This window comes from Geotrypetes seraphini, chromosome 10 (assembly GCF_902459505.1).
Source record: "Geotrypetes seraphini chromosome 10, aGeoSer1.1, whole genome shotgun sequence".
Taxonomy (NCBI): Eukaryota; Metazoa; Chordata; class Amphibia; order Gymnophiona; family Dermophiidae; genus Geotrypetes; species Geotrypetes seraphini.
The window spans coordinates 139,818,262-139,841,230 of NC_047093.1; the positions used below are offsets into that span (position 1 = coordinate 139,818,262).

Genomic DNA, 22,969 nt, shown 5'->3' on the forward strand with positions numbered 1-22,969 from the left:
TGCAGGGAAGCTTGTATGTAATATGGCATGAGGGGTATTATACACACAATCATTTTAAGAGACCCCCACACTGTGTATATAAAATGGTTGGGGGGGAGAGAGAATAAACACAAAGGAGTTAATATTCAAATTAATTTAATCTGGCTTGAGAGTCCTGCCTTGTTAAATCATGTTTGGGTCAGACATTGATATTCTGAAGATTGGCTGAAGCCTCATAAACTGAGGCTTTGCAGTGAAGAGGCATTTTGGGGGGGGGGGGGGGGTGGAGTGGAGTCAGCAAAGAACTGGTTTCCTCATAATTAAAAGTCCTGTAGGACTACATAAAAAGCAATCCTATCTTTGATTGTTTAGCTCTGTGGGTGTTGGCACTGATAATCAGCAGCCATCCATATATAGGGTTACCAGATTTTACTTACCTAATATCCAGACTAGAAGTCTGCACGGGAACAGGGATCGCGGGAATCCCCCCCTAACCCACGGGAACCCCCCTCTGGCCCACGGGACTCCCACAGGGACCCCCCTCTAGCCAACGGGGATGGAAGGCTTTGGAAGCAGGGTTTCTCCATATAATATAATGGACACGTCAGCCTTAGTAAAAGAAGGGGGTTTATAAGTTAATTACCTGAACAGAAAACAAAAAAAGGGTTCCACCAAAGAGATTCCACAAGGAAAACAGCAGCGCAAACACAAAAGAAACTGTGGAATTGATGATCCTGTCAGAAGTAATTGCTGCTTTTTTATGGGGACAGGCGGGGATGGAGGTAATTCCTTGCGGGGATGGGTGGGGACAGAGAGAATCCTGACGGGTACGGGTGGGGACGGAGAAGATCCTGGCGGGGACAGGTGGGGATGGAGAGGATCCTGGCGGGGACGGGTGGGATTTCTGTCCCCGTGCAACTCTCTAATCCAGACCCATAGACCTGCCCCCAGGCCCTCCCAGTTCAACCCATCCTCACCCCGTTATACCCATGCAATGCCCCAGCCTTGCCCCTAGCCCTGCCCCCCTCAGCCTGTTCTTGGTGGATGCCTCCTCCTGATGCAATTCTTTTCAAATCCCGGGCAAAGTGCCAGGTTTTAAAAAGCCGTCCGGACACCTGGACATGCCCTCTAAAAAGAGGACATGTCTGGGTAAATCTGAATATCTGGTAACCCTACCCATATATAACTACTGGGTAATGGTCTATGTCTGGATTTGTGTAGGTGAATATTGTAAGCCGCTTAGGTTATAAGCGATATAGAAATTTTTAAAATACATAAGTATGGCTCCAGAAAAAAAGAGGACAGATTGAGAGGACACAGATAGACATCTGGGTTATACTTCCTTTGAAATCAATGGAAGTAAAACCTGGATGTCTCAATCTGTCCTCCTTTTTCTGGAGCCATAGTGTAACCCTACCTATGTCGTTTGTCTTTCCTCCCCACCGAACTCCCCAGAACATGAGCCAACCGTCCTCCCACACTCCCCAGTCAAGCAACCCCTCCTCGATCAACAACAGCACTCCCTCATGAAGCCCACCACTTTATCAACAACAACGCCCCAACTTGAAGAACCCCAACTGTAGGCTCCCCTCCCCCTGGTTATTCTCTGGGCAGGAGTGCCACCTACTTGCTTCTGCCCAAGGTGGCTCCAGATTCAAAATGGCAGCTCTGACCTCTAATGGCAGTCTCATGGTACTACTGCTAGAGATCAGGGAAGCCATTTTGAACCCAGAGCCACCTTGGGTAGTAAGCTGGGCAGGGGCTTCATGAGAGGTGTCAGGTACTATGACCTGGATTGGCCACTGTCAGAAACAGGAGACTGGATTAGATAGACCATTAGTTAGGGTTACCATATGGTTCCAGAAAAAAAGAGGATGGATAGAGACATCTGGGTTTTACTTCCACTGAAAGCAATGGAAGTAAAACCTAGATGTCTCAATCCATCTTCCTTTTTCTGGAGCACTGCAACCCTAGCTAATAGGATCCAGTACTGTGTATGAGGGGTAGGGTCCAGCACATTGTATATAGTAGAATATAAAGGGAGGGGGAGATGTATAGTCACATTTAATATAAGAGTCCCAGCATTCTGAGTATAAGGGAACATAAGGGGTGAGGGGATGGCACTCTATATAACAGAGCGTGAGGAAAGATGCAGCAGTTCTCCTCAACCTGAGGAATTAGGCACTACAAATCCCACAATGCTGTGAGATGTCAAAAAAACCAGGGTTGGCCAAAAAGTCTCCCTTCTAGAACTGGGTTATTGACACCTCTGCTATTGGTATCAGTTTTAAGCAGGCAGCTGCCAGGCCATGAAGATTCAGGCAGGAGTATTTTTGGCCAATCCTAGATTTTTAAATGTACACCCGTAAGCATTGTGGGAGTTGTAGTCCATGAATCTGCAAGTCCCACAATGCAATAGGTGAGGATCGTTAGTAATTCAGGACTGGGCTCAAGTGTTGTTCTGAGAGTAGGTGTTGCTAGAGGTACTCCCTCCCCATCCTCTCGAGTACCCCACCCCCTCCCCTTCCCGCCCTGCTCCCCCTCTAAAAGAAGGCGCGATTGCCGCTGGAGCCGCCATCTTTTAAAAGGGCAACGTCCGACCTGTAGCGAGCGTCATGACGCGCCGCTCGGTGATTGGCCGGCTAAATAAGGAACTGCTTCCGAGCGGTCCCTGATAGGGCAGCGCGACCCCGACCGTGCGTCACGACGCGGCGCCGGAGGTCGGGCGTCGCCGCCATTTTGAAAGATGGCGGCGCCGGAGGCAGGAGCGATTGGGCATCGCTCCTGCCTTTAGAGGTGAGAGTCCGGGGAGACGTGAGACATTGGGGTTCGGATGGGACAGAGAGAAAAAGATGCTGATGTTGATGTGGGTGCGGGTTGTGGGTGGGCGAGACAGAGAAAGAGAAGTAGGGAGGGAGATGATAGGCCTGGTGGGGGAGGGGAGGGAGAGATGCTGGATCTGGGGGAGGGAGAGATGCTGGATCTGGGAGGGGGGAGGGAGAGATGCTGGATGTGGTGGTGGTGGTGGTGGGGGGAGAGATATGTTGGATATGGGTGGAGAGGTTGAGAGAGATGCTGGGCTTGATGGGGGAGGGTGAGAGAATGAGAGAGGGGGGAAATAAATACTTAACCTGGTGATAAGGGAACGAGGGAGGGAGAAACATACTGAACCCTAGTGTAAAAGGAAGGAGGGGAAAATGGTAGACTTGGCTGGGGGAGAATGGACACAGGAGAGGAAGTGTGCCTAAGGAGTGATAGGTGCACACAAAAGAATTATTCATCATTTTGTAAATGTTGTGTACTTCTCTGGTGTGTTTTTGGGTCAGTCTAGAATAGCAGGATAGTTCTGGCTGTACATTTTTAAAATGCATTTGTCTGCCAGGCTCCACAGGGGTCTTCCACCTGCTTCTGTATCATCCCAGACAACAGGTATTGAAATCTGTGACTTGAGACAGGGTTCATAATCAAGGCACTGATTTCTCCTTCCAGTCGGTGTTGCTTTTTCTAACTTTGTCTCTGGTTTGTCTTGCAGTGCCTCAGCAAAGATCTCTGGAGATGTCTGAAGAGGACCAGCCTTCCTGCGGTACATGGTGACGGTGAGGGCTGCGTGTCTTCTTTTTTGCGGTTCTCATTAAGGCAGCCCTGGAGGGAGGGGAGAGAGCAGACCCGAAGTTCATCTAGGACTCTGCAAATCTGTGTCTTATTAATGGCATTCTCCCTTCAGGAGGGCGCATTCCTAGTACGCCTTTAAAATTGGCACCCAAGGCTGCACAGATTATCATGTAAGCGCAGACTGTGGACTTCAAGACTCAAAGTTGGCACTTTACAATTCATATTTATTTTTATTTATTTTTAATTAAATATCTAGCAGATAGTTGAAACTGACATTTGTGTTTCTTGCATAGAATTATCAGTTTTTCCCAAAGCTGTACGACATTTGTTACAGATCTGACCTCGGGCCTCTCTGTCCCAGAGTTCCTGTTACAGACCTCATGTTCAGAGCCCTTATCTTTAATCTGTCGTCTAGAGCCCCGGGATCCCACTGGTTCTCATTTTGCGCACAGAACCTGCTCTCTAATGTTTTCAGGATTGCTAAGACATTTTCCAAACAAGCTCAGAACCTTCCCTTTATGCCTTGGTGAGTGGTCCAACAGCCACTTCCATCTGAAGAAGCCCCTCCTGGGGAGAAGGGGATCTCGTAGAAGCAGAGAAAGAGAGAGAGATCAGCTGAGGCATGGAGAGTAAAAACGGTAGGGAGACCCCACTAGGGCAGCTGCGCCTTCCTACACCTGGGGCTGAAGGGAGAGAAGAAGCACCTTTGGGGGCCACCAGGGAAAGGTTTGGCGACGTGGAGAGCAAGCCGAAGATGGAAGAGGAGGAGGAAGAGCTGGACCCCAGGATACAGGTGATAATTTGGATTCATTGACTTTCTAGAATTAATTGATTAGTGTCCAAAAAAGTGATAGGGCAGCTGATCCGCAAGATCCAGTGTAGTAAAAAAAAACCAAACAGATCAGATGGAAAAGTGCTTTCAAAAGATATTTATGAATAAAGCATGCTTAGAATAGACAATGGCCCGACACAGCCATTTTCTCTCCTTCCAGGGACTGCATCAGGGGCTATTAAAAAAAAACACTTGATGTATGAATGCGATGTCACCTAATTCAGTGTTTTTCAACCTTTTTACACCTATGGACCAGCAGAAATAAAAGAATTATTCTGTGGACCGGCATCGGTCCGTGGACCAGCGGTTGAAGAACACTGGGCTAAGTCGTGGGCCAGACCCCACCCCCATAATAGTACTAATTGTAACACTATTTTTTCCATTCATTTTTCACAGATACACAATATAATCTTATTAACAACACATAATGGTTAACCACAAAATTAAACTATATAAAGCACACTGACGGCAGATGTAAATTCTCAAAATTGACATAATTCAATCACTAAATTCAAAAATAAAATCATTTCTCCCCCTACCTTTGTTATCTCCCTCCCTCCACCTTTGTTATCTCCCTCCCTCCATGCTATACCTTACCTTCTGGCCTGCTCCCACCTGGCCATTTTATGCCACCCCCGGTATTATCTTCAGGCCGGCTTCCTCTTCCTCACTGATGCAGTGCACAAAGCTGCGGGCAGCAGCTCCTTGCGCGTCCCGTGTCTCATCTGGAAGCCTTCCCTCTGACGTTGCGATGTCAGAGAGAAGGCTTCCGGTTCAGGCGCAGGATGCGCGTAGGTGCCACTGCCTGTGGCTTTGTGCACTGAATCAGTGAAGAAGGAGCTGGCTCGAAGATAATGCCGCATCGATCGCATCGTGGATCGGTGGTTGAAGAACACTATTTTGGGCCTGATGCACGTGCTGCCCCTGTGAACCGGCAGGAAATTTCTGTGGACCGGCACCGGTCCATGGACCGTGGTTGAAGAACACTGACCTAAGTGATAGATTTAATCAAACTTCTGTGTAGTAGCAGCAGCGGGATAGCTATGTGGGATCTCTTGGAAAGAGGAAGAGATAATGGTTACTGCGGATGGACAAACTGGATGGGCCATTTGGCCTTTATCTGCCCTCAGGTTTCTGTTTCTATATTTTGAAAGGGCTTTTCAGTCTGATATGCTTCTACTTTTTTTTATCTAATTGATTTTCCCAGTATTCTGTATAGCTGAAACAGTGATTGCATTATACAGCAACAAAACCAAAGGGAGAAGGGAGTTCCAACTTTGTCTGCAGTAAAAAAACCAACCAGGAACAAACAAACCAAAACTGCAGATATGTACAACGGTGTAGGCAAAATTTATTGTGACAACCAAATTATATCTAAAAACCTTTTTACCAAACAGGGGACCCAACACGGTCCGTGTTTCGGACAACCTTCATCAGGGGTCCATGATAGAAAAGCAAAGAAAAGTATGTCACAAAAAAATATATAGTAGAAAAAACATGGTAGAAAAGGGAAGAAGAATATGTCACAAAAAAATATATAGTAGAAAAAACGGATTATATAAATCACCAAGGGTCACTGGATATTGTAAAATCTTTACTATAGCGAGATTTTACAATATCCAGTGACCCTTGTTGATTTATATAATCCCTTTTTTCTACTATATATTTTTTTGTGACATATTTTTCTTCCCTTTTCTACCATGTTTTTTCTACTATATATTTTTTTGTGACATATTTTTCTTCCCTTTTCTACCATGTTTTTTCTACTATATATTTTTTTGTGGCATATTTTTCTTCCCTTTTCTACCATGTTTTTTCTACTATATATTTTTTTGTGACATATTTTTCTTCCCTTTTCTACCATGGACCCCTGATGAAGGTTGTCCGAAACACGGCCCGTGTTGGGTCCCCTGTTTGGTAAAAAGGTTTTTAGATATAATTTGGTTGTCACATTGCATTATACAGTACATCTTTATTTCATCAATGCTGGTACCCTTTTAGTCAGACCCTTACTACTTATGTTCAACGACAACTTTGGGAGGACTGAATGGAGCACTATTTCTATTCCGACGGTGCTATAGTTGGATATGTTCATCACTGCTGCCGCTGCCTAGAAGGGGTGGGGGGGGAGGTTTGGGGGGATTCGGGATCTGGAGTTGTGTTGTGGATTAACAAAAATGTACTTGACTTCTGTATTTACTGTATTTGCATTGGTTGAATAAAAACTACTTTAAATACAGTACATCTTTATAAAGCTGTTGCTTATCTGAATAGCAGTGTTGAATATATCTTTTTTTTTAAAAAATTTTTTGACGGCCAAGGTTTGTGTTTAAAGAGAATTGTCAACATTGGCTCTGAAAGTTGACTTGAGGGTCATTGCTGCCAGGGCTGTGGAGTCGATACACCAAACCTTTGACTGCTATTTTACTTATATTTACCAGTACTTTAGATCCAGGACAAAAATACACATATAAACAAAAAAATAATAAATCTACCCTATATTATAATGTAAGTTTCTTTTTATTCTGAAGCTGGAGTCGGTGCGTTTTCACTGACTCCAACTCCACAGGCCTGATGGTTGCCAAGTGTCATTCTTTCTCCTTGAGCAGCATCTCCAAAATGCCTTCTGAGCTAGGGCTCGCTTTTGCAATTTGGGGGCTGCTAATGTAGGGAAGTGGCTGTCGTTCGGAAATACAAGTCGAGACTTAAAAGCCTGTATCCGTTCTTGCCCCTTCACAGGAAGAGCTGGAACAACTAAATCAGGCCAGTGAGGAGATAAATCGTGTGGAATTGCATCTGGACGTGAGTATAGAGACTGGTCAGGGCAGCGGAGTTTAAGTTTCAAGTTTAATAAAATTTTGATTTGATCGCAAAATCTTACTTCAATGCAATTTACAAAAAGTGTTGCAAATTAGGGTAACATAAAAACGAATAACATTTTACTTAGACAATGATTTACACAACTATATACCAACCAAACACAAGGAAAAAAATAAAATGGATTAAATACAATTTATAAAGTAAATATAACAGGGTAGGAATTTGAAACAAAAGGAAGGGTAAAAGATTACCTGCTCGATTTTACTTATAACTCTTTCTAAAGAAAAGAAAGTCCTGGGGGAATTTGAAATGCATATAGCTTAATTAAAAGCTTCCTTAAAAAGCCAACTTTTTAATAGGTTTTTAAATTTACCAAGTGATTTTTCATCCCTTATATTAGCTGGGAGGGAATTCCAGATTTGAGGGGCTGTGACAGAAAAGATGGTGTCTCTCCTGGAGTAGATGACTCTTAGTGACAGGATTAGAAGGAGAGTCTGAATGTGTGTAGAGTAATACTGTATATACTTGATTATAAGCCGAGACCCCCATTTTTCCCCCCCAATAGGAGGAAGAATGGTTGACTGGAATATAAGACCTGGGGGGGGGGGCTTAATATTTAAATGCCCTACCAGGATCTGCACCCAGCTCCTCCTCCCTCCCTCCCCTGCCAGGCACTGCAACCAGCCCCCTTCCCTCCCTGCCAAGCACTGCACCCAGCTTCCTTCACTCCCTGCCAGGCTCTGCACCCAGCCTCCCTCCCTCTCTGGCTATGCACCCTGGCCCTCCTCCCTGCCCTGTACCTTGTACCACCTCCCTGCCGATATCCTGCATGCCGCTGCTCCTTCAGTATGACCCGCATACCTGGAATCCCTGGTGGTCCAGAGGTGTAGTGGGCAGGAGCAAGCTTTCCGCGCTCCCGCCCTACTGCTGAGCCGGTTGCTGCCGCGAGTTCTGGCAGTTCAGCTGTGCGCTGCTGCTTGGCGCTGAGCTGCTTCCTGTATGACTGCCCTGAGTTCTTGCAGGGCAGGAGCGCGGAAAGCTCGCTCCAACCTGCTACATCTCTGGCCTTGATGGGCAGTTCCTCAGGCGAGACTGAAGAGGGTGACCGACGAAGGCTGTAGGTCTGTGGCAGACTCCTTAAACGGGATTCCTAGTTTTAAGCTTGAGGGTAGCATTGGCCCTTGTTTCTTTCAGTATTTCTTGAGATGGCAGATACTACTGGCTAAGTGGGTGGGGGGAGTCTCGTTTTCCTCTTTTTCATCAGGTATCTGTGTCACTCCTTTCACAGGAAGCCCGGACGACGTACCGGAGAATCCTGACAGAGTCGGCCAGGAAGCTGAACGGCCAGGGCTCTCAACTGGGCAACTGCATTGAGAAGGCCAGGCCATACTATGAAGCCAGACGACTGACAAAAGAGGTAAACACACACACACATAGGCACCTATGCACTTTCTCCCGAGTTTCCGTATCTCTCTTTCAGCAATCTTAGTAGATAGCTGAGCTGTATAAATGTCTTAAGTTTAGCCTTGTGATGCTTGCATGGGGCTCTGATGAAGATAAGCTCTTCAGCCGTTTGTGCTGTATTCATCCCTCAAAACTCACCTATTCCGAGACCAAGACCCTTAATGCCCCTTTTCTACCCTCCTCCTCCCCCCGTCCTGATCTACTCCCCTCCCCCTTCTCCCTCCTCTCCCCCCACTTCGCTCCTTGCTGTTCGCAACTCTATGATCAATTTGATATGTAACCACTTGTAATCTCTGTTTAACTAATGTGAACCGCCTAGAACTTTTCGGGGTATGGCGGTATACAAAAATAAAGTTATTATTATTATTATTATCAGCTCATTTTTCTCAAATTTTATGCAAAGAGAACACTTAAATCGAGCACACCAGTAGGTCATAGAAGATCCTGTGCCGATCAGTATACGTCCCACGTCTACACCCCGGACAGATAGAATCCCAAAGACACCACCTAATATACCAAACGGAATCAAGTTTCAAGTTTATTATAAAATTTGATTAATCGCTTATTCCAAATTCTAAGCGATGAACAAATCAATAAAATCACAAAATTGGCGGGACAAACATAACTAACAAAAAACTAACTCTTACAAAATATAATAAAGACTAATTTTATTCACATAAGGAAAGAATGGGAAAAGAAATACAATCTGCTTAATAGAAGAAAAGACATTTAAGGTTAAAAACAATAGGGAGGGAAAGAACAAAGAATCTCAAAAGATATAAAGATAAAATGAAACTCCGAGACAAAACTCGCTACCACTTTTCTCTGAAAACAAAGATGCACCTACCTGCAAAGAAAGCTATTTCACTTGCTAGTATATCTACACTGGAAATGCTGCAATTTAAACCACCCTATGCCCACTAAGTCTGAATTTGTAAGTCTGCATGTTATGTCTATACTGTAATTGCTGTAATCTAAACCCCTTTGTCCATGCTGTAAATGCCGAAGAGTCTATGTCTCGCTAAAGTTTATCCTACCTATACTATGAATGTACTCCTGTAACCTGTTCTGGGCTCCTTTGGGAGGACGGGCTAAATAAATGAATAAATGAATAACTTTATTCCATTTTTTCTCATCTTGGTACTGTGCAGGTTAATTTCCCTTGCAGGGTGCTGTTCCTTCCCCGGAGAGCTTCCATCTTAAATCTAAGCCCAGGAACGTTGGCTGTCTTTGCTAGAAATCGTACCACTAAATGTTTTATTTAGAGTTCCACATACAGGCCATTTCTTAAGAGAGACAATAGAACATAAGAGTTACCATAGTGGGACAGATCAAAGATCCATTAAGCCCAGTATCCTGTGGCCAGCCCAGATCACAAGTACCTGACAAGATCCTAAAGACTAAAACAGATTTTATACTGCTTATCTTGGGAATAAGTAGTGGATTTCCCCAAATCCATCTCGATAATGGCTTATGTTTTAGGAAATTATCCAAACCTTTTTGAAACCCTGCTAAGCTAACTGCTTTTACCACATTCTCCGGCAACGAATTCCAGAGTTTAAATACACATTGAGTCTAGCCAAATATGTTTTGGGAAAGAATCGGGGAAAGGGAAATGTGGTGTAAGTGGAATTCACAGGGGCAGCGTCCTTGAAAATAATATCAATTTATCTGATTAGGTAAAGATGCCAGAATTGTTTCTGGGCCAAGATTCAGTCTATAAGCTGGAAACGGGGTGGGTGGACCTCTTGCAGACAGAGTGTCCGGGGAGTTCAGTGAAAGGGCATTTACAAAAGACACCCCCTATCACAGATTTTCAAGCCAATTGAAACTAGAAAATTCCAACAATTAGAAATAAATCGCTTTCAGCGTTTCATGTGGAGGAGCTACACACTGAATGGGTGAGGACTTGGCAAAGGGAGGTGGTAGTTACATTTTAATTGTATGTCTCATTGTTACTTGCCTAGTACAAAGAATAGAGGAAGCTATACATTTTTCAAATAAATAAAAAAAATTAAAGTTAGGGGGACAAAGTAGAAGGAGAGACAAAGAGAATTTGTTGAGGGTTAGACAGTGAGAGGAGGAGGCATAGGGAAACAGTTTCACTCAATGAATAATTAGACTCTGGAACTCCTTGCCGGGGAGGATGTAGTAACAGTGGTTAGCATAACTGGGTTTAAAAAAGGGTTGAACAAGTTCCTGGAGGAAAAGTCCATAGTCTGCTATTGAGGCAGACGTAGGGAAAGCCATTGCGTACCCTGGATCGGTAACATAGAATGTTGCTACTATTTGGGTTTCTGCTGGGTACTTGTGACCTGGATGGGCCATTCTGGAAGCAAGATACCGGGCTAGATGGACCAATGGTCTGACCCAGCGGGGCTATTCTTTTATTCATTAACTTGCTAGATGTCACACACAGTGTGGGTGAGGTTGCTTGGCCCGTGGAAGCTCACATACAGGATGAGGTGCACGGCGGTCTGCAGTTCTCTATGAGTGCTTAAGTCAGGGGGATTCACCTGGACTTGGGGGTGTGACCAGAGTTTACTCTGAAAACTGAAAAGCGCGATCGAGTCACTTCTTACTCTTTATCTCCCTCTCTCTCGCTGTTCTTTTCCACCTGCCACAGGCGCAGCAGGAGACGCAGAAGGCCGCCCTGCGCTTTGAGCGAGCCGTCAGCATGCACAACGCCGCACGCGAGATGGTCTTTGTGGCCGAGCAGGGACTGATGGCTGACAAGAATCGACTGGACCCCACCTGGCAGGAGATGCTTAACCACGCCACGAGCAAGGTCGGGGAGGGTGGCTGTTTGCAAGTGAGGGAAGTTGTCAGATGAGCTCGGTTGCCTGTATTTGATAGTGGTCGTGTGCTGAATCAGGTATGGATGGTTGTGGTGACTGTGTGCTATGATGTCATGGTGGGAGGAAGACTCTGAGAAGGGGTTGCCATCTATGAGCAGGGGTGTCCCATGTTCTTGACTTTTCAGGTCAGCTGAAGTTTGGGTTGAAGGCAGGGGATGAAAAAAAAGAATGCAAGAGTGAGAGACAGACATTTAGAAAAACGGGGGAGGGGGAGAAGAGGGAAGGGGGGGATGGAGAGAGATTGACTTGATCTAGTACAAGTGAGACCCTCTGGCAGAGATTTTCAACCTTTTTCATCTCAGGGCACACTTAAAACGGTACTATAATTTTTATGGCACACCCACACATGGTCCTGCATTTATCCTCTCTCTCCCCCTCTTCTCTATCCTCACAAATAATCCAGCATCTGTCTCTCCTGTCTCCTTTTCAGCTGGCAACCAGGCATCTCTCCTTATCTTTCTTGCCCCCCCTCCCATGTACCTTTTAAAAGTTTTCCTGTCTCTAGTGGTTGGTGGCATCAAGCATTAATTCATACAGCTTGATGGTGTCATTCCTGGAGCCTTCTCTCCGATACTTCCCACCTACGCAGGAGCTGAAAGTCACGTCAGAGATCAGGCCCCAGAGTTGGCGCGAGCAGGCTGTATGAATTAATGCCGCCGACCCTAGAAGCAAGAAAACTTTTCAAAGGTAAATGACTCTTAACTTTGCAGACTCACTGTGGCACTCTGATTGAAAAACACTGCCCTCTGGTATGTGAAAAAAAGACCTGGATTTGATTCCCAAGCCTGAATTTTGCTTATTGGGCCTATGGGTTGAGGGTGCCGCATCCCAGCCAGTGCCCAGCAGCAGCAACTAGGCAAGATTAAGGCAATCTCGTACCAGCTTCGAAAAAGACCGGCTAAGAACCTTCACGGCAATGGCCAGGGTTTAGAGGGGAGAGATAGATTGAAGCTGTGAGGGAAGATTCCTGACGGTAGACCCTAGAGGAGGCCTTTGAAAACAAATTGCAAGAGTAACCCGTTTGAAAACTGACCTCTGCTCACTTGTTTCCCGTGAACAGGTGAACGAGGCAGAGGAGGAGCGTCTGCGCAGTGAACGGGAACACCAGCAGGTCACTCAACAGTGCCAGCAGGCTGAAGCCAAAGTGCAGGCCCTGCAGAAGTCTCTAAAGAGAGTCATCGTTAAAAGCAAGCCCTACTTTGAGTTGAAGGCCCAGTTCAACCAGATCTTGGAGGTGAGAGCACAGGGGGAAGGAGGGAAGAGTTTAGGAGCTGCAGAAGTCCCTGATATGTAACAGATGTCTTGATCCACCTCTATTGCTATAGGCAGTGAATTAATGTACCCTGCTGATTTTTTTTATTTTTATTTTTTAATTTCATTCTCTTTTCCATCATGGCAGGAGCACAAGGTGAAGGTGACCGAGCTGGAGGCAAAGGTCTCTCAGGCAAAAACCCGCTATTCGGTGGCCTTGCGGAACTTGGAGCAGATTAGTGAACAGATCCATGCCCGACGTCTCCAGCGCTTCATCTCCCGTCGGGCCTCCCCCATAGGGGCCGAGTCAGGCTCCCTCTGCCCCTCGGCAGGGACGGACTGCTCTGCCTCAGACACTGTTTCAGTGCTGAGCCTTCAGACTGTGGCCTCGGACCTGCAAAAGTTTGACTCGGTGGAACATCTTTTGGGACTGTCGGATGTGGCTAGCTTGAGCAGCGAGGAGATGAGGCCAGAGACACATGAGCAGCGGCGTGGACAGAGTCACTTTAAACATCACCGCAGCGTCAGTTTGTAATAGGATGAGGCCAAACACAGGAGCCTGCCATGGAGAAACTTGTCCAAGAAGAAACTGAGGGCAAGAGAGAAGGACAAGTTATTCAAACTAGCACCCAGACGCTGAAGACAGTGGGAAAGGAGAAATAGAGCAAGTGGGAGGGATGGTATTCACATATTGCACTCAAATAGGAATGCAGTGAGAGAGAGGTTTTTGGGCCCAGGTTCCTGCTTCACCATGTGTTTCTCATCTTCTGCTCTCTCTCTCTCTCGCTCCCACTGTGTACTTTCTGTAATGTGCTAATTTTCTTTCCTTGAGTCCCACCAGCCTAGTCCAGAGAAATATACACACATTCTGGACTGGTCTGCTGAGGATTCAAAGGAAGGTGAAATTAGATCTTCCCTGCTAATTTTCTTTCCTTGAGTTGTACCAGACCAGTCTAGAATCTGTTTCTATTTCTCTGGACTGGTCTGCTGAGGATTCAAAGGAAGGTGAAATTAGATTTTACCTGCTAATTTTCTTTCCACCAGACCAGTCCAGACAAATATACACACGTTCTGGACTGGTCTGTTAAGGATGCTAAGGAAGTTCCAGGTGCTGTATCCAGACTTTTTGGGTTTTGCATCTTGCATTTTAACCTCTCTATTTCCACTCACCTTTGCTGTCTTTCTGCCATACACTCTCTCCATCACTTGCTCCTCTGAAGGATCCCCCTCAGGATGTGAAACTCCCCTCTCTGGACCACTACTGCTCTCAGACTCGGTACTCTTGTTTGTGAGCAGAAGTTGAGTGCAAGGTAGGATTTGCAAAATCTTAAGAAAACAGTATGACTGTTAACACTTTTAAAGCACAGAACTTCTCGCCAATGAAATGTGCATTACCAAAATCCTGACCCCCCCTCTTCCTTTCATTCTGTAAGTTAACATGAATGGATAATGTTTTGAATAATATTTCTCTAAAGACTTAATTGTTCAGTGATTCAGCAGGAGGCAGAGGGAAGCACCGTTTTGATCCTTGTTCTGTTTGCTGTCATTTCAAGCTATGGGCATGCTGCACGGCTCAAACCTTTTTGCCTTCCGTTCTGTCCCTGGGTTTTTTACAGCTGAAACATTAAGCCGCCGCTGTTGGATGTAAAAATTCCACTGGCCTAGAGCTTAAGGTTCTTTTTTAAAGGAGCACTGCTGACTCGAGCTTTAATCTTGTGTATGGGGTATCTGTCGCCTGCGTGAGGTTTTGACAAACAGTTGCTCTTAGCTGGTCTTGCTGTTTCTGCGTTTTGCAGGGTCAATTTTTAAAATGTCAGATGACAAAGTCCACGGGTACCATATTTTCATGCATATAACATGCGTGTTATACACGATTTTGCAAACCGTGCGCGTTATAGGCGTGAGCGCATTTTACAACTTTATTTTACATAGTTCCCCCCCCCCCCCCCGACGTCCGATTCACCCCGCAGGACCGCTCGCACCCCCACCCCGAAGGACCGCTTGCACTCGCACCACGAAGGACCGCTCGCACCCCCACAGCCTCCCCCCCTCCATCATGGAGAAGCTCCTACCGTTGTCCTCTGCCGGCGGTCCCGGCCCTTCTGTGAGCCCTGCGTCTGCTGCTTCCTCTTCCGGCGGTCCCGGCCCTTCTGTGAGCCCTGTGCCTGCGCTGCTTCCTCTTCCGGCGGTCCCGCCCTTTCTTTGACGTCAGAGAAAGGGCGGGACCGCCGGAAGAGGAAGCAGAAGGACAACGGTAGGAGCTTCTCCATGATGGGGGGGGTGCGAGTGCAAGTGGTCCTGCGGGGGGGGGGATGAATCGGACGTCGGGGGGGGGGGGGCATCAGGCTTTCAGGGTGGGGACAGGACTTCAAGGGGGAGAGGAGAGTCGGGGCGGGCGAAAGGAGAGTCGGGGTGGCCAGAGGAGAGTTGGGGCGGGCGAAAGGAGAGTTGGGCAGCGACGGGAAAGTCGGGGCGGCATGCGCGGTATACGGGTGTGCGCGGTATATAAAAATTTCTTTACATAAATTTGTGTTCCCCGCACGCTATACCCGTGTGCGCGTTTTACACGGGTGCGCGGTATATGAGTGAAAATACGGTAGTGTGTCACAGAATTTGCCCCAGTTGTTGAAGAGAAAGCATGCCTTATTTTCCCTTCTGAAAATGTATCTACAGAGGTTTGAACCATTCTTGCAGATACTTTTCAAAATAACGTGCATGGCATGAAAATGGCTTTGTTAACATAAACCCAAGCCCGCCTGCTTTTTCCCCACAGGTAAAGGTGCATATGTTTTTCCGCCAGGCATGCTTTACTCACAGATGGGCTGGGGCAATTGTCGCACAACCTTTTAAAACTTGCGCCTTTATCGGCGTGGTGCGTGCATGAGGTTTGAGCCGTCTGTGCTATTCTCCTTGCCTTCTCGGTTGACGGCCCCGATAAAGCAGGCACACTTCAGACGATGTTGAATGTGATGGTGTGTCTGCATAATCCTGCTGTCTGTGGAGAACCCTCACTACAGCTAAACAACTTTTACTTTATGCATATTAGGGATCTGTTTCTTGGAGCTTGAGGATCCACATTTTAAGTTGTCCGTGTTTTGGCTGTATTAGTGTGACACCTCCATGGGGCTCTGATGATTGCTCTTCAGCTGTCCGTGCTGTATTCATGCTCTATGTGCAAGGGTGGTTTGAAAAGTTTGGTCAAAAAGTAAGTTAAACAACTCGCCGGACTAAGCGTATAGCCCTCGATGGAGACGACGTTGTTTAACTTGCTTTTTCACCAGACTTTTCAAACCATCCTTGCATATCAGTGTGTCACCTTAATGGGACTTAGAGGAAACTCTGCTCATCAGCTGTATTCATACTTGTATCAGTGTGATGCATGCATGGGCTCTGATGATCTCGTTAGCTGTCTGTGCTAGAGAATTCTAACAATTCTTAAAGTGAACTCAAGACAGATCAACCAAAATACAAAATGTCCTGTTTTATGGGGTGTCAGAAAGAGAAAATTCTCAATTTAAAAGAGCTACGATGGATGTTCATGTTGAACTCCATGGCCCCGGAGGGGTTAAATGAATCAGCTGACTGGTTAGCTCAAGTTGACCTTAGTTATTGATCCCCGGATATGACGTCTGGGGATGTCTTTATTTCAGTGAGTAGATCAACGTGGCGGCCATTTCTTAGAAGCCGCTGAACACTACAGATAGGAGCATTTAATGATCCAGGTATGTCTGGGAGAGATAGTCTGGTTTAGGAATAATACTCTTAGAATAAATTTCTTAGATTTATATTGCATGTTCTTTGTGTTTTCCCTAGACCCCATGCCTTGACAAAGATAGGCGAAACGCGTCGGCAGGGGAGCGATATATGCTGACCGCTAGAGAAAGCAATGCAATACATTTAATAGAAAAAAAGAAGTTAAAAAGAAATAACAGAAAAAAGCTAAGTTATTATCTTATTTATATACCGTATTTGCCGGCGTATAAGACGACTGGGCGTATAAGACGACCCCCCAACTTTTAGTTAAAATATAGAGTTTTGTTATATACTCGCCGTATAAGACTACCCCTTCTTCCGCACACCTTCTCTACCGCCCCGGGTGCAGCACAGCCGGCCAGGTCCCCTTACCTTTCATGACGCTTATAACCGAACCTAGATTTTCTTCTATCCACTCTCTCTCTCTTCTCTTTTATTTCTATTCTTTTTCCTCTTGCAAGCAATTATCACTACAACATACCCTTACCTTCACGTTTTTCCCCTACCCATTCTTCCCTTTTCTTCTTATTAAATGTAACTTTTTCCCCTCCTCCCTTACTACCCTCACAGTCAAGTCTGTCTTGTTTTGTCATTCATGTTTCACTTAAATATTTTATTCATCCTTCCCTCTTACCCCCTTTATTTTTAAAACTATATTGTTAACCGGCCAGATATTTGGTTTATGGTCGGGATATTAAAAATTAATAAACTTGGAAACTTGGAAACTTTTGTGGCACTTCCCCGACCGACCGACAACAGCCCCGGTCCGACAAACCTCCCTGCCCTTAACCGCGAATCTAAATTACCTTCTTACAGCTGCTGTAAGAAGGTAATTTAGATTCGCGGCTACAGGGCAGGGAGGATTGTCGGACCCGGGCTGTTATCGGTCGGTCGGGGAAGTGCCACAAAAGTAAGGGGACCTGGCCGGCTGTACTGCAACCGGGGCGGGGCGGGCCGCCCCTCTCCCTTGGTACCGCGAGGCTACTCTCCTTCTCCTTATCTGCCCTGCCTGCAGCACAGAGCCGAACGGAAGTCTTCCCGACGTCAGCGCTGACGTCGGAGGGAGGGAGGGCTTTGTTTAAGCTTTGTTTAAGCCCTCCCTCCCCTCCGACGTCGGCGCTGACGTCGGGAAGACTTCCGTTCGGCTCTGTGCTGCAAGCAGAGCAGGTAGGGAGAAGAAGAGCTGCGTACATCCAGAAGACTGAGTACATCCAGCCCCGCAGGAGCCCCGCGACCCTCGGAGGCGTCCCCGCGGGATCCCCGCGACCCTAGGGGGCGTCCCCACGGGATCCCCGCGACCCTAGGGGGCGTCCCCGTGCAGCTCTCTAATGTAAAGTAAGGGCATGTAAACAGTACCCGGCGTATAAGACGACCCCCGACTTTGGGGAGGATTTTAAGGTACTGAAAAGTCGTCTTATACGCCGGCAAATACGGTAATAATTATTTAAATGACTATTTACAAAGCCATAGGGGATGAATGAAGATCTTAAGAATCTTTTGAAGTTTGTCTTCAAAGGTCTTTCTGACACCCCATAAAACAGGACATTTTTCATCACTGAAAAACTTTTGTATTTTGGTGTGCTAGAGAATGACAGGGACAAATTCCCGCAGGAACTCCGTTTCCCCATCGCGTCCTTGCGAGTTTTGACTGTCCCTGCCCCGTTTCTGTAAGCTCTGCTTTAACCACACAAGCCTCAAACAAACACTTATGATTTTAAAGTGTTTGAGGCTTGTGCAGATGAGGACGGAGCTTGCAGGAACGGGACAGGGACGGGAAAAGTACTCAATGGGACGGGAAAATGAGTTCCTGCGTGGACGTGGAAAAACCTGTCCTCGTGCCATTCTCTAATCTCTGCTATATTCATGCTTTATGTGTATCAGTTTGCTGCCTGCATGGGGCTTTTCAGCTGTCTGTGCTGTTTTCATGCTTTGTGTATATGAGTGTGACCCTGCATGGGGTTGTGATGTAGGTGACTACCAGTTCTCCTTCCCACTTTACTGAGATTTAATTACAGTGGGCAGAGTACAGCAAGGGGGCACGTTTGAAAATCTTCAGCAGCCACTCTTTGCTGAGTACTATGGAAAGTCAGCAGGCAGGAAGGGATCGCGCTAAGTTTGGTTCTGCAGTCTTAAAATATTTGCAAAAAGACTGGGAGATGTGGACTGTTAATGGAGGGGAGGTGGTCTGCTTGGCTTTTTGCCTCTGCTAACCTAGCAATGGAAGAACTGATTTTAAAATTACATGAGAGGGTGTTGTTGTTTTTTCCACATGTTTGAGCTTGAGATTCAGCTCTGTGAGATCAGGAGAGGGTTGATGATGTTTCATTGGTTCTGAGTTTCTTCATGGGATTGATCTGAGGTAGAGAATGACACGGTGACAAAATTCATCACCGTTCCCGTCCCCGCGGATAACCGCGGGAAATAGTCCCATGTCATTTTTTAATATCTATTTCAGACTCAGTCCTTCTACACCAGCATTCTTCAAAGCAAAGCTTGAGGGTCAGTGGCTGTGCCCAATTACACTCTGATTCTTCCCTCTCTCCTTAAAGAATGACATGAAGATGGTTTACCGCGGTTATCCGCGGGGACGGTAACGGTGATGAATTTTGTCACCGTGTCATTCTCTAATCTGAGGGCTTTCTAACTACAGGGAGTTTAATTGTTGAGGTGATCACGAGGAACTGCAGGGAATATGAGTCCTCTCCAGTTCAGAGGGATGTTACACGTCACCTCATCCGTTTTCCAAGATTTTGGCACAAACGGGATTCGGTAGTCCTAGAATTCAGAGGCCCGGCTTTCTGGGTTAGGCACCTAAATCGGGCTCCTTTTGAAGCCGAGTAGGGCTGAGCGCTAAAATTCAGGCATCTGAAGGAGTGGCCAGTTACCACGGTGGAATTCGGGGCCCAGGCGGTGCCTCAGTGGCGTTCCCAATTTTAAGCGAGTGAATTACAGGTCTGAATTGAAGTTCTGGAGTTCTTTTCCTAAGGGCCCTTTTCTAGTGCGCGCTTAATGCGAGAAAAAGACTCTACTGCAAAATGCATTGAAGTGGTTTGCATAATAAGTCTGTTAGCGCATGCTAATTGTGTGCTGTGTAATTTTTTCAGGAGGGGTGTTAACTGGCTAATGCCAATTTAGCGCGGGAGTTAATATTCTTGTGTCTTGCGCACCGATGGGACAATAGCGCAGGACCTGTAAAAGAAATAGGTTTAAAATGGCCTCACTGCTATTGAGATAAAAATGGGCTTAACATGCAGGAAAGTCCTGTGCTTTTTTGGATGACTGAAACTTCCTTAAATGTAGGCAGTATGGTATGAAAAGGGATCCCATAGCTGCAGCGCTCCGCAGGACCCCTCGAGCTGCGTGCGCAGGGATGTCATTGCCTGCTGACACTTAGGGGACCCCAGAAACCAAAACGGCTTACGCTGATCTGTTTTCTTCCTTCTTTCCTTTTTCTAAAGAGTCCCTTTTACTAAGCTGCACATTCAGACGTAGCGTGGTAAGTTTTGCAAGTGGCACACTAACCACTCACTACAAAATGAAATGTATTTATTTTCTAGCACTGGAGGTGGAGAAGGGGGTGAGGCTCCGTTAATCGGTTAGCGCGTGGCCAGTGTTGCCGAAATGTAAAAATCAGCCATTTTCCAGCAGCGTTACAAGTGACCTTGACGCTCGGGAAAGACCCGAGTTGGGGATAGTTCAGGCCACGCTGCTTAGTAAAAAGGACCTCTATCTCAGCCTGTCCAAAAAGACCTGGGAGCCTTGAACTGGAGGGGGAAAATTCGGTGTGATTACTGGATGCCGTTTGTGTGAATTCCACTTTACGCTTTGTGATGAGCTGACCCCCAGAGCCGCGCCGTGCTTTCAGCTTCTTGTCGCAATGACAGCCGCACTCGATGAGGGTGGCTGAGCGGCCAGAAGCGTAAGCCCTTCTCACTGGTGCTCTGTGTTCTTTTTAAATAAAGAGGGGGAGGATGGAGGAGAAACCGCACTCAGTGTGGACTCTTTGTTTCTTAAATGCTCGGCGCCGATAGGTACATTTACAGTCACAAAAGGGGTAATTGTAAAAAAGCACCAGTGTTCACGTCCCTGTAAAGTGCAATTATGTAAATGCACAGGTATTTACAAGTAGGCGTACACAGAGGTGGGGACTGGTTGGTAATTGAACTTACCGTATATACTTGAATATAACTTGAGTATAAGATGGGATACCCTTCCCCCCTCCCCTGCCAGGCTCTACACCCAGCCCTCCTACCCTGCCTGGCTCACCAACCTGTCCCCCCTCCCTCCCTGCCAGGCTGTGTACCCAGTTCCCTGCCTTGTATCCTGTTCCCCTTCTCTCCCAATGTCCTGAGCCAAATGACCTGGTGGGCCGGAACAGGAGGGATCCCTCTGTCAAATTTTTTTTACCCACCTCCCCCCATGTACCTTTTTGAATCCCTAGTGGTCTTAAGTATACTGGACAGGAGCAAGCTTTCCATGCTGAGCCCCTCCCTGAATGGCTGCCTTGAGTTCTCGTGGCATGCGTGAGCTTTAGCGCTCCTGCCTGGCGCTGTAATTCTTGCGGGATTTCTGAGATCTCGCGGCAGCCATTCAGTGAGTGGTTCAGTGCTGGACAGGAGCGCAAAAGCTCGCTCATATCCGGTACACTGAGCCGTGAGAACTCGAGGTGGCCATTCAGGGAGGGGCTCAGCATGCAGCAGGCGTGCGAAAAGCTTGCTCCTGCCCGGTACACCGCAGGACCACCAGGGATTCAAAAAGGTATGCAGGAGGGAGGTAAAAAGAAAAATTGGCAGAGTTGGCTGGGACAGGAGACGGGAGGGATCCCTCCTGTCTCGGCCCATTCCACCAGGTCATACGGCAGGCCCAGTGGAGGCCTGCAACAAGTCTAGGAGGGAGAGGGGTGGGTGGGCGATGACCTGAATATAAGGTGAGACCCCCATTTTGGGGCCCAAAAATCTCATCTTCAAGTATATACGGTAACTGCATGACTCGTATGCCCCTAGATATGGCTATCTCTGGCAGCTCTATGACTGGCATAATCTTTGACCCTTATTATGTAGGGACATATCTGCTTGGGTATGCTGGCATTTTGTAAAGGAAAGCGAGTGCCTACTGTATGTTTATAGAGTATGTGCCAATCACGCCCTCTGGGCACCATTAGACAACTCTTGGACTGGCTTGATCAGTGGTGTCACAGAGAGCCATCATTCTGGAAGAGTGCTGTTGATGGGGAGCTGAGGGGTAAAACCTGAGAAGGTGGGGGGAGTGGGGTAAGACTTGGGAGGGGCACAGAGGATCTTCAGTGGTAGGGTGTGAGGGGGGTAAAGACTGGGATGGTCTCAGGGGTTGGAGTGAGGGGTAAAGCCTAGGCTGGACAGAGGGTAGGGGTGAGGGGGGTAGAGACTGGAATGGACAGAGGGTAGGGGGTGAGGGGATAAAGGCTGGGATGGGCACAGAGGATCATGAGTGGTGGGGAAGTGAGGGGTAAAGCCTAGGATGGACAGAGGGGAGGGGATTAGGGGGTAAAGGCTTGGATGGGCACAGGATCATGAGTGGTTGGGGGAGTGGGGTTAAGCCTAGGATGGACAGGGTGAGGGGGTAAAAGCTTAGATGGACACATGATCATGAATGGTTGGGGGACTGAGGAGTAAAACCCAAGGAGGGGGATAAAGGCTGGGATGGGCACAGGATCAGGAGGGTAGAGGATGAGGGGGTAAAGGTTGGGATGGACAAAGGGTCGAGTGGTTGGGAGTGAGGAGTAAAGCCTAGTATGGACAGAGGGTAGGGGGTGAGGGGGTAAAGTTTGAGATAGGCACAGAGGATCATGAGTGGTTGGGAGAGTGAGGGGTAAAGCCTAGGCTGGACAGAGGGTAGGGAGTAAAGGCTGGGATGGGCACAGGATTATGAGTGGTTGGGGGACTGAGGGGTAAAGCCTAGGATGGACAGGGGGTGAGGGGGTAAAGGCTTGGATGGACACAGAGGATCATGAATAGTTGGGGGACTGAGGGGTAAAACCTGAGAAGGAGGGGGGAGTGAGGGGTAAAGGCTGGGATGGACAGAGGGTAGGGGGTGAGGGGGTAAAGGATGGGATGGACTGAGGAGATGGGGCTTAACCTGAGTATGTGAGCAAATTCTGAAGTTAGGTGACAGCATCTCCTTTCCTGGGTAGATAATACAGTCTATAGGTCTTTGGCAGTATTCCTAATCACAATTGCAGCTCCATAAAGAAGCCTTACTTAATGTTGGGTCAAATTGTTTTAAAGTCTTTACCTTCAGAGCATGAATTAGGTGGTGAGAATAATGTCTGACATATCTTGAGTGCACACATCTCTGTTATGAGAATCCTCGTGTGTCCCACAAATGCTCTTGTACAAGTATATTATGAATGCGTTGTTTGCAA

General features: G+C 47.0%; 1 protein-coding gene across 2 annotated transcripts; it reads left to right on the forward strand.

Moving 5' to 3' along the window:
* Positions 1 to 2,673: 2,673 nt before the first annotated feature.
* SH3BP5L (SH3 binding domain protein 5 like) lies at positions 2,674 to 14,297 on the forward strand. Of its 2 annotated transcripts, none has more exons than XM_033962157.1 (7): positions 2,674 to 2,775; positions 3,512 to 4,384; positions 7,163 to 7,225; positions 8,532 to 8,660; positions 11,334 to 11,495; positions 12,626 to 12,799; positions 12,965 to 14,297. In XM_033962157.1, exons 2-7 carry the CDS (start codon positions 4,214 to 4,216, stop codon positions 13,349 to 13,351), a joined length of 1,086 nt encoding a protein of 361 aa, XP_033818048.1. In that variant the 5' UTR covers positions 2,674 to 2,775; positions 3,512 to 4,213; the 3' UTR covers positions 13,352 to 14,297. The 2 variants fall into 2 exon arrangements, with proteins under 2 accessions (XP_033818048.1, XP_033818049.1); XM_033962158.1 differs by having other exon boundaries at positions 2,678 to 2,775; positions 3,512 to 3,575.
* The last annotated feature ends 8,672 nt before the right edge of the window (positions 14,298 to 22,969 follow it).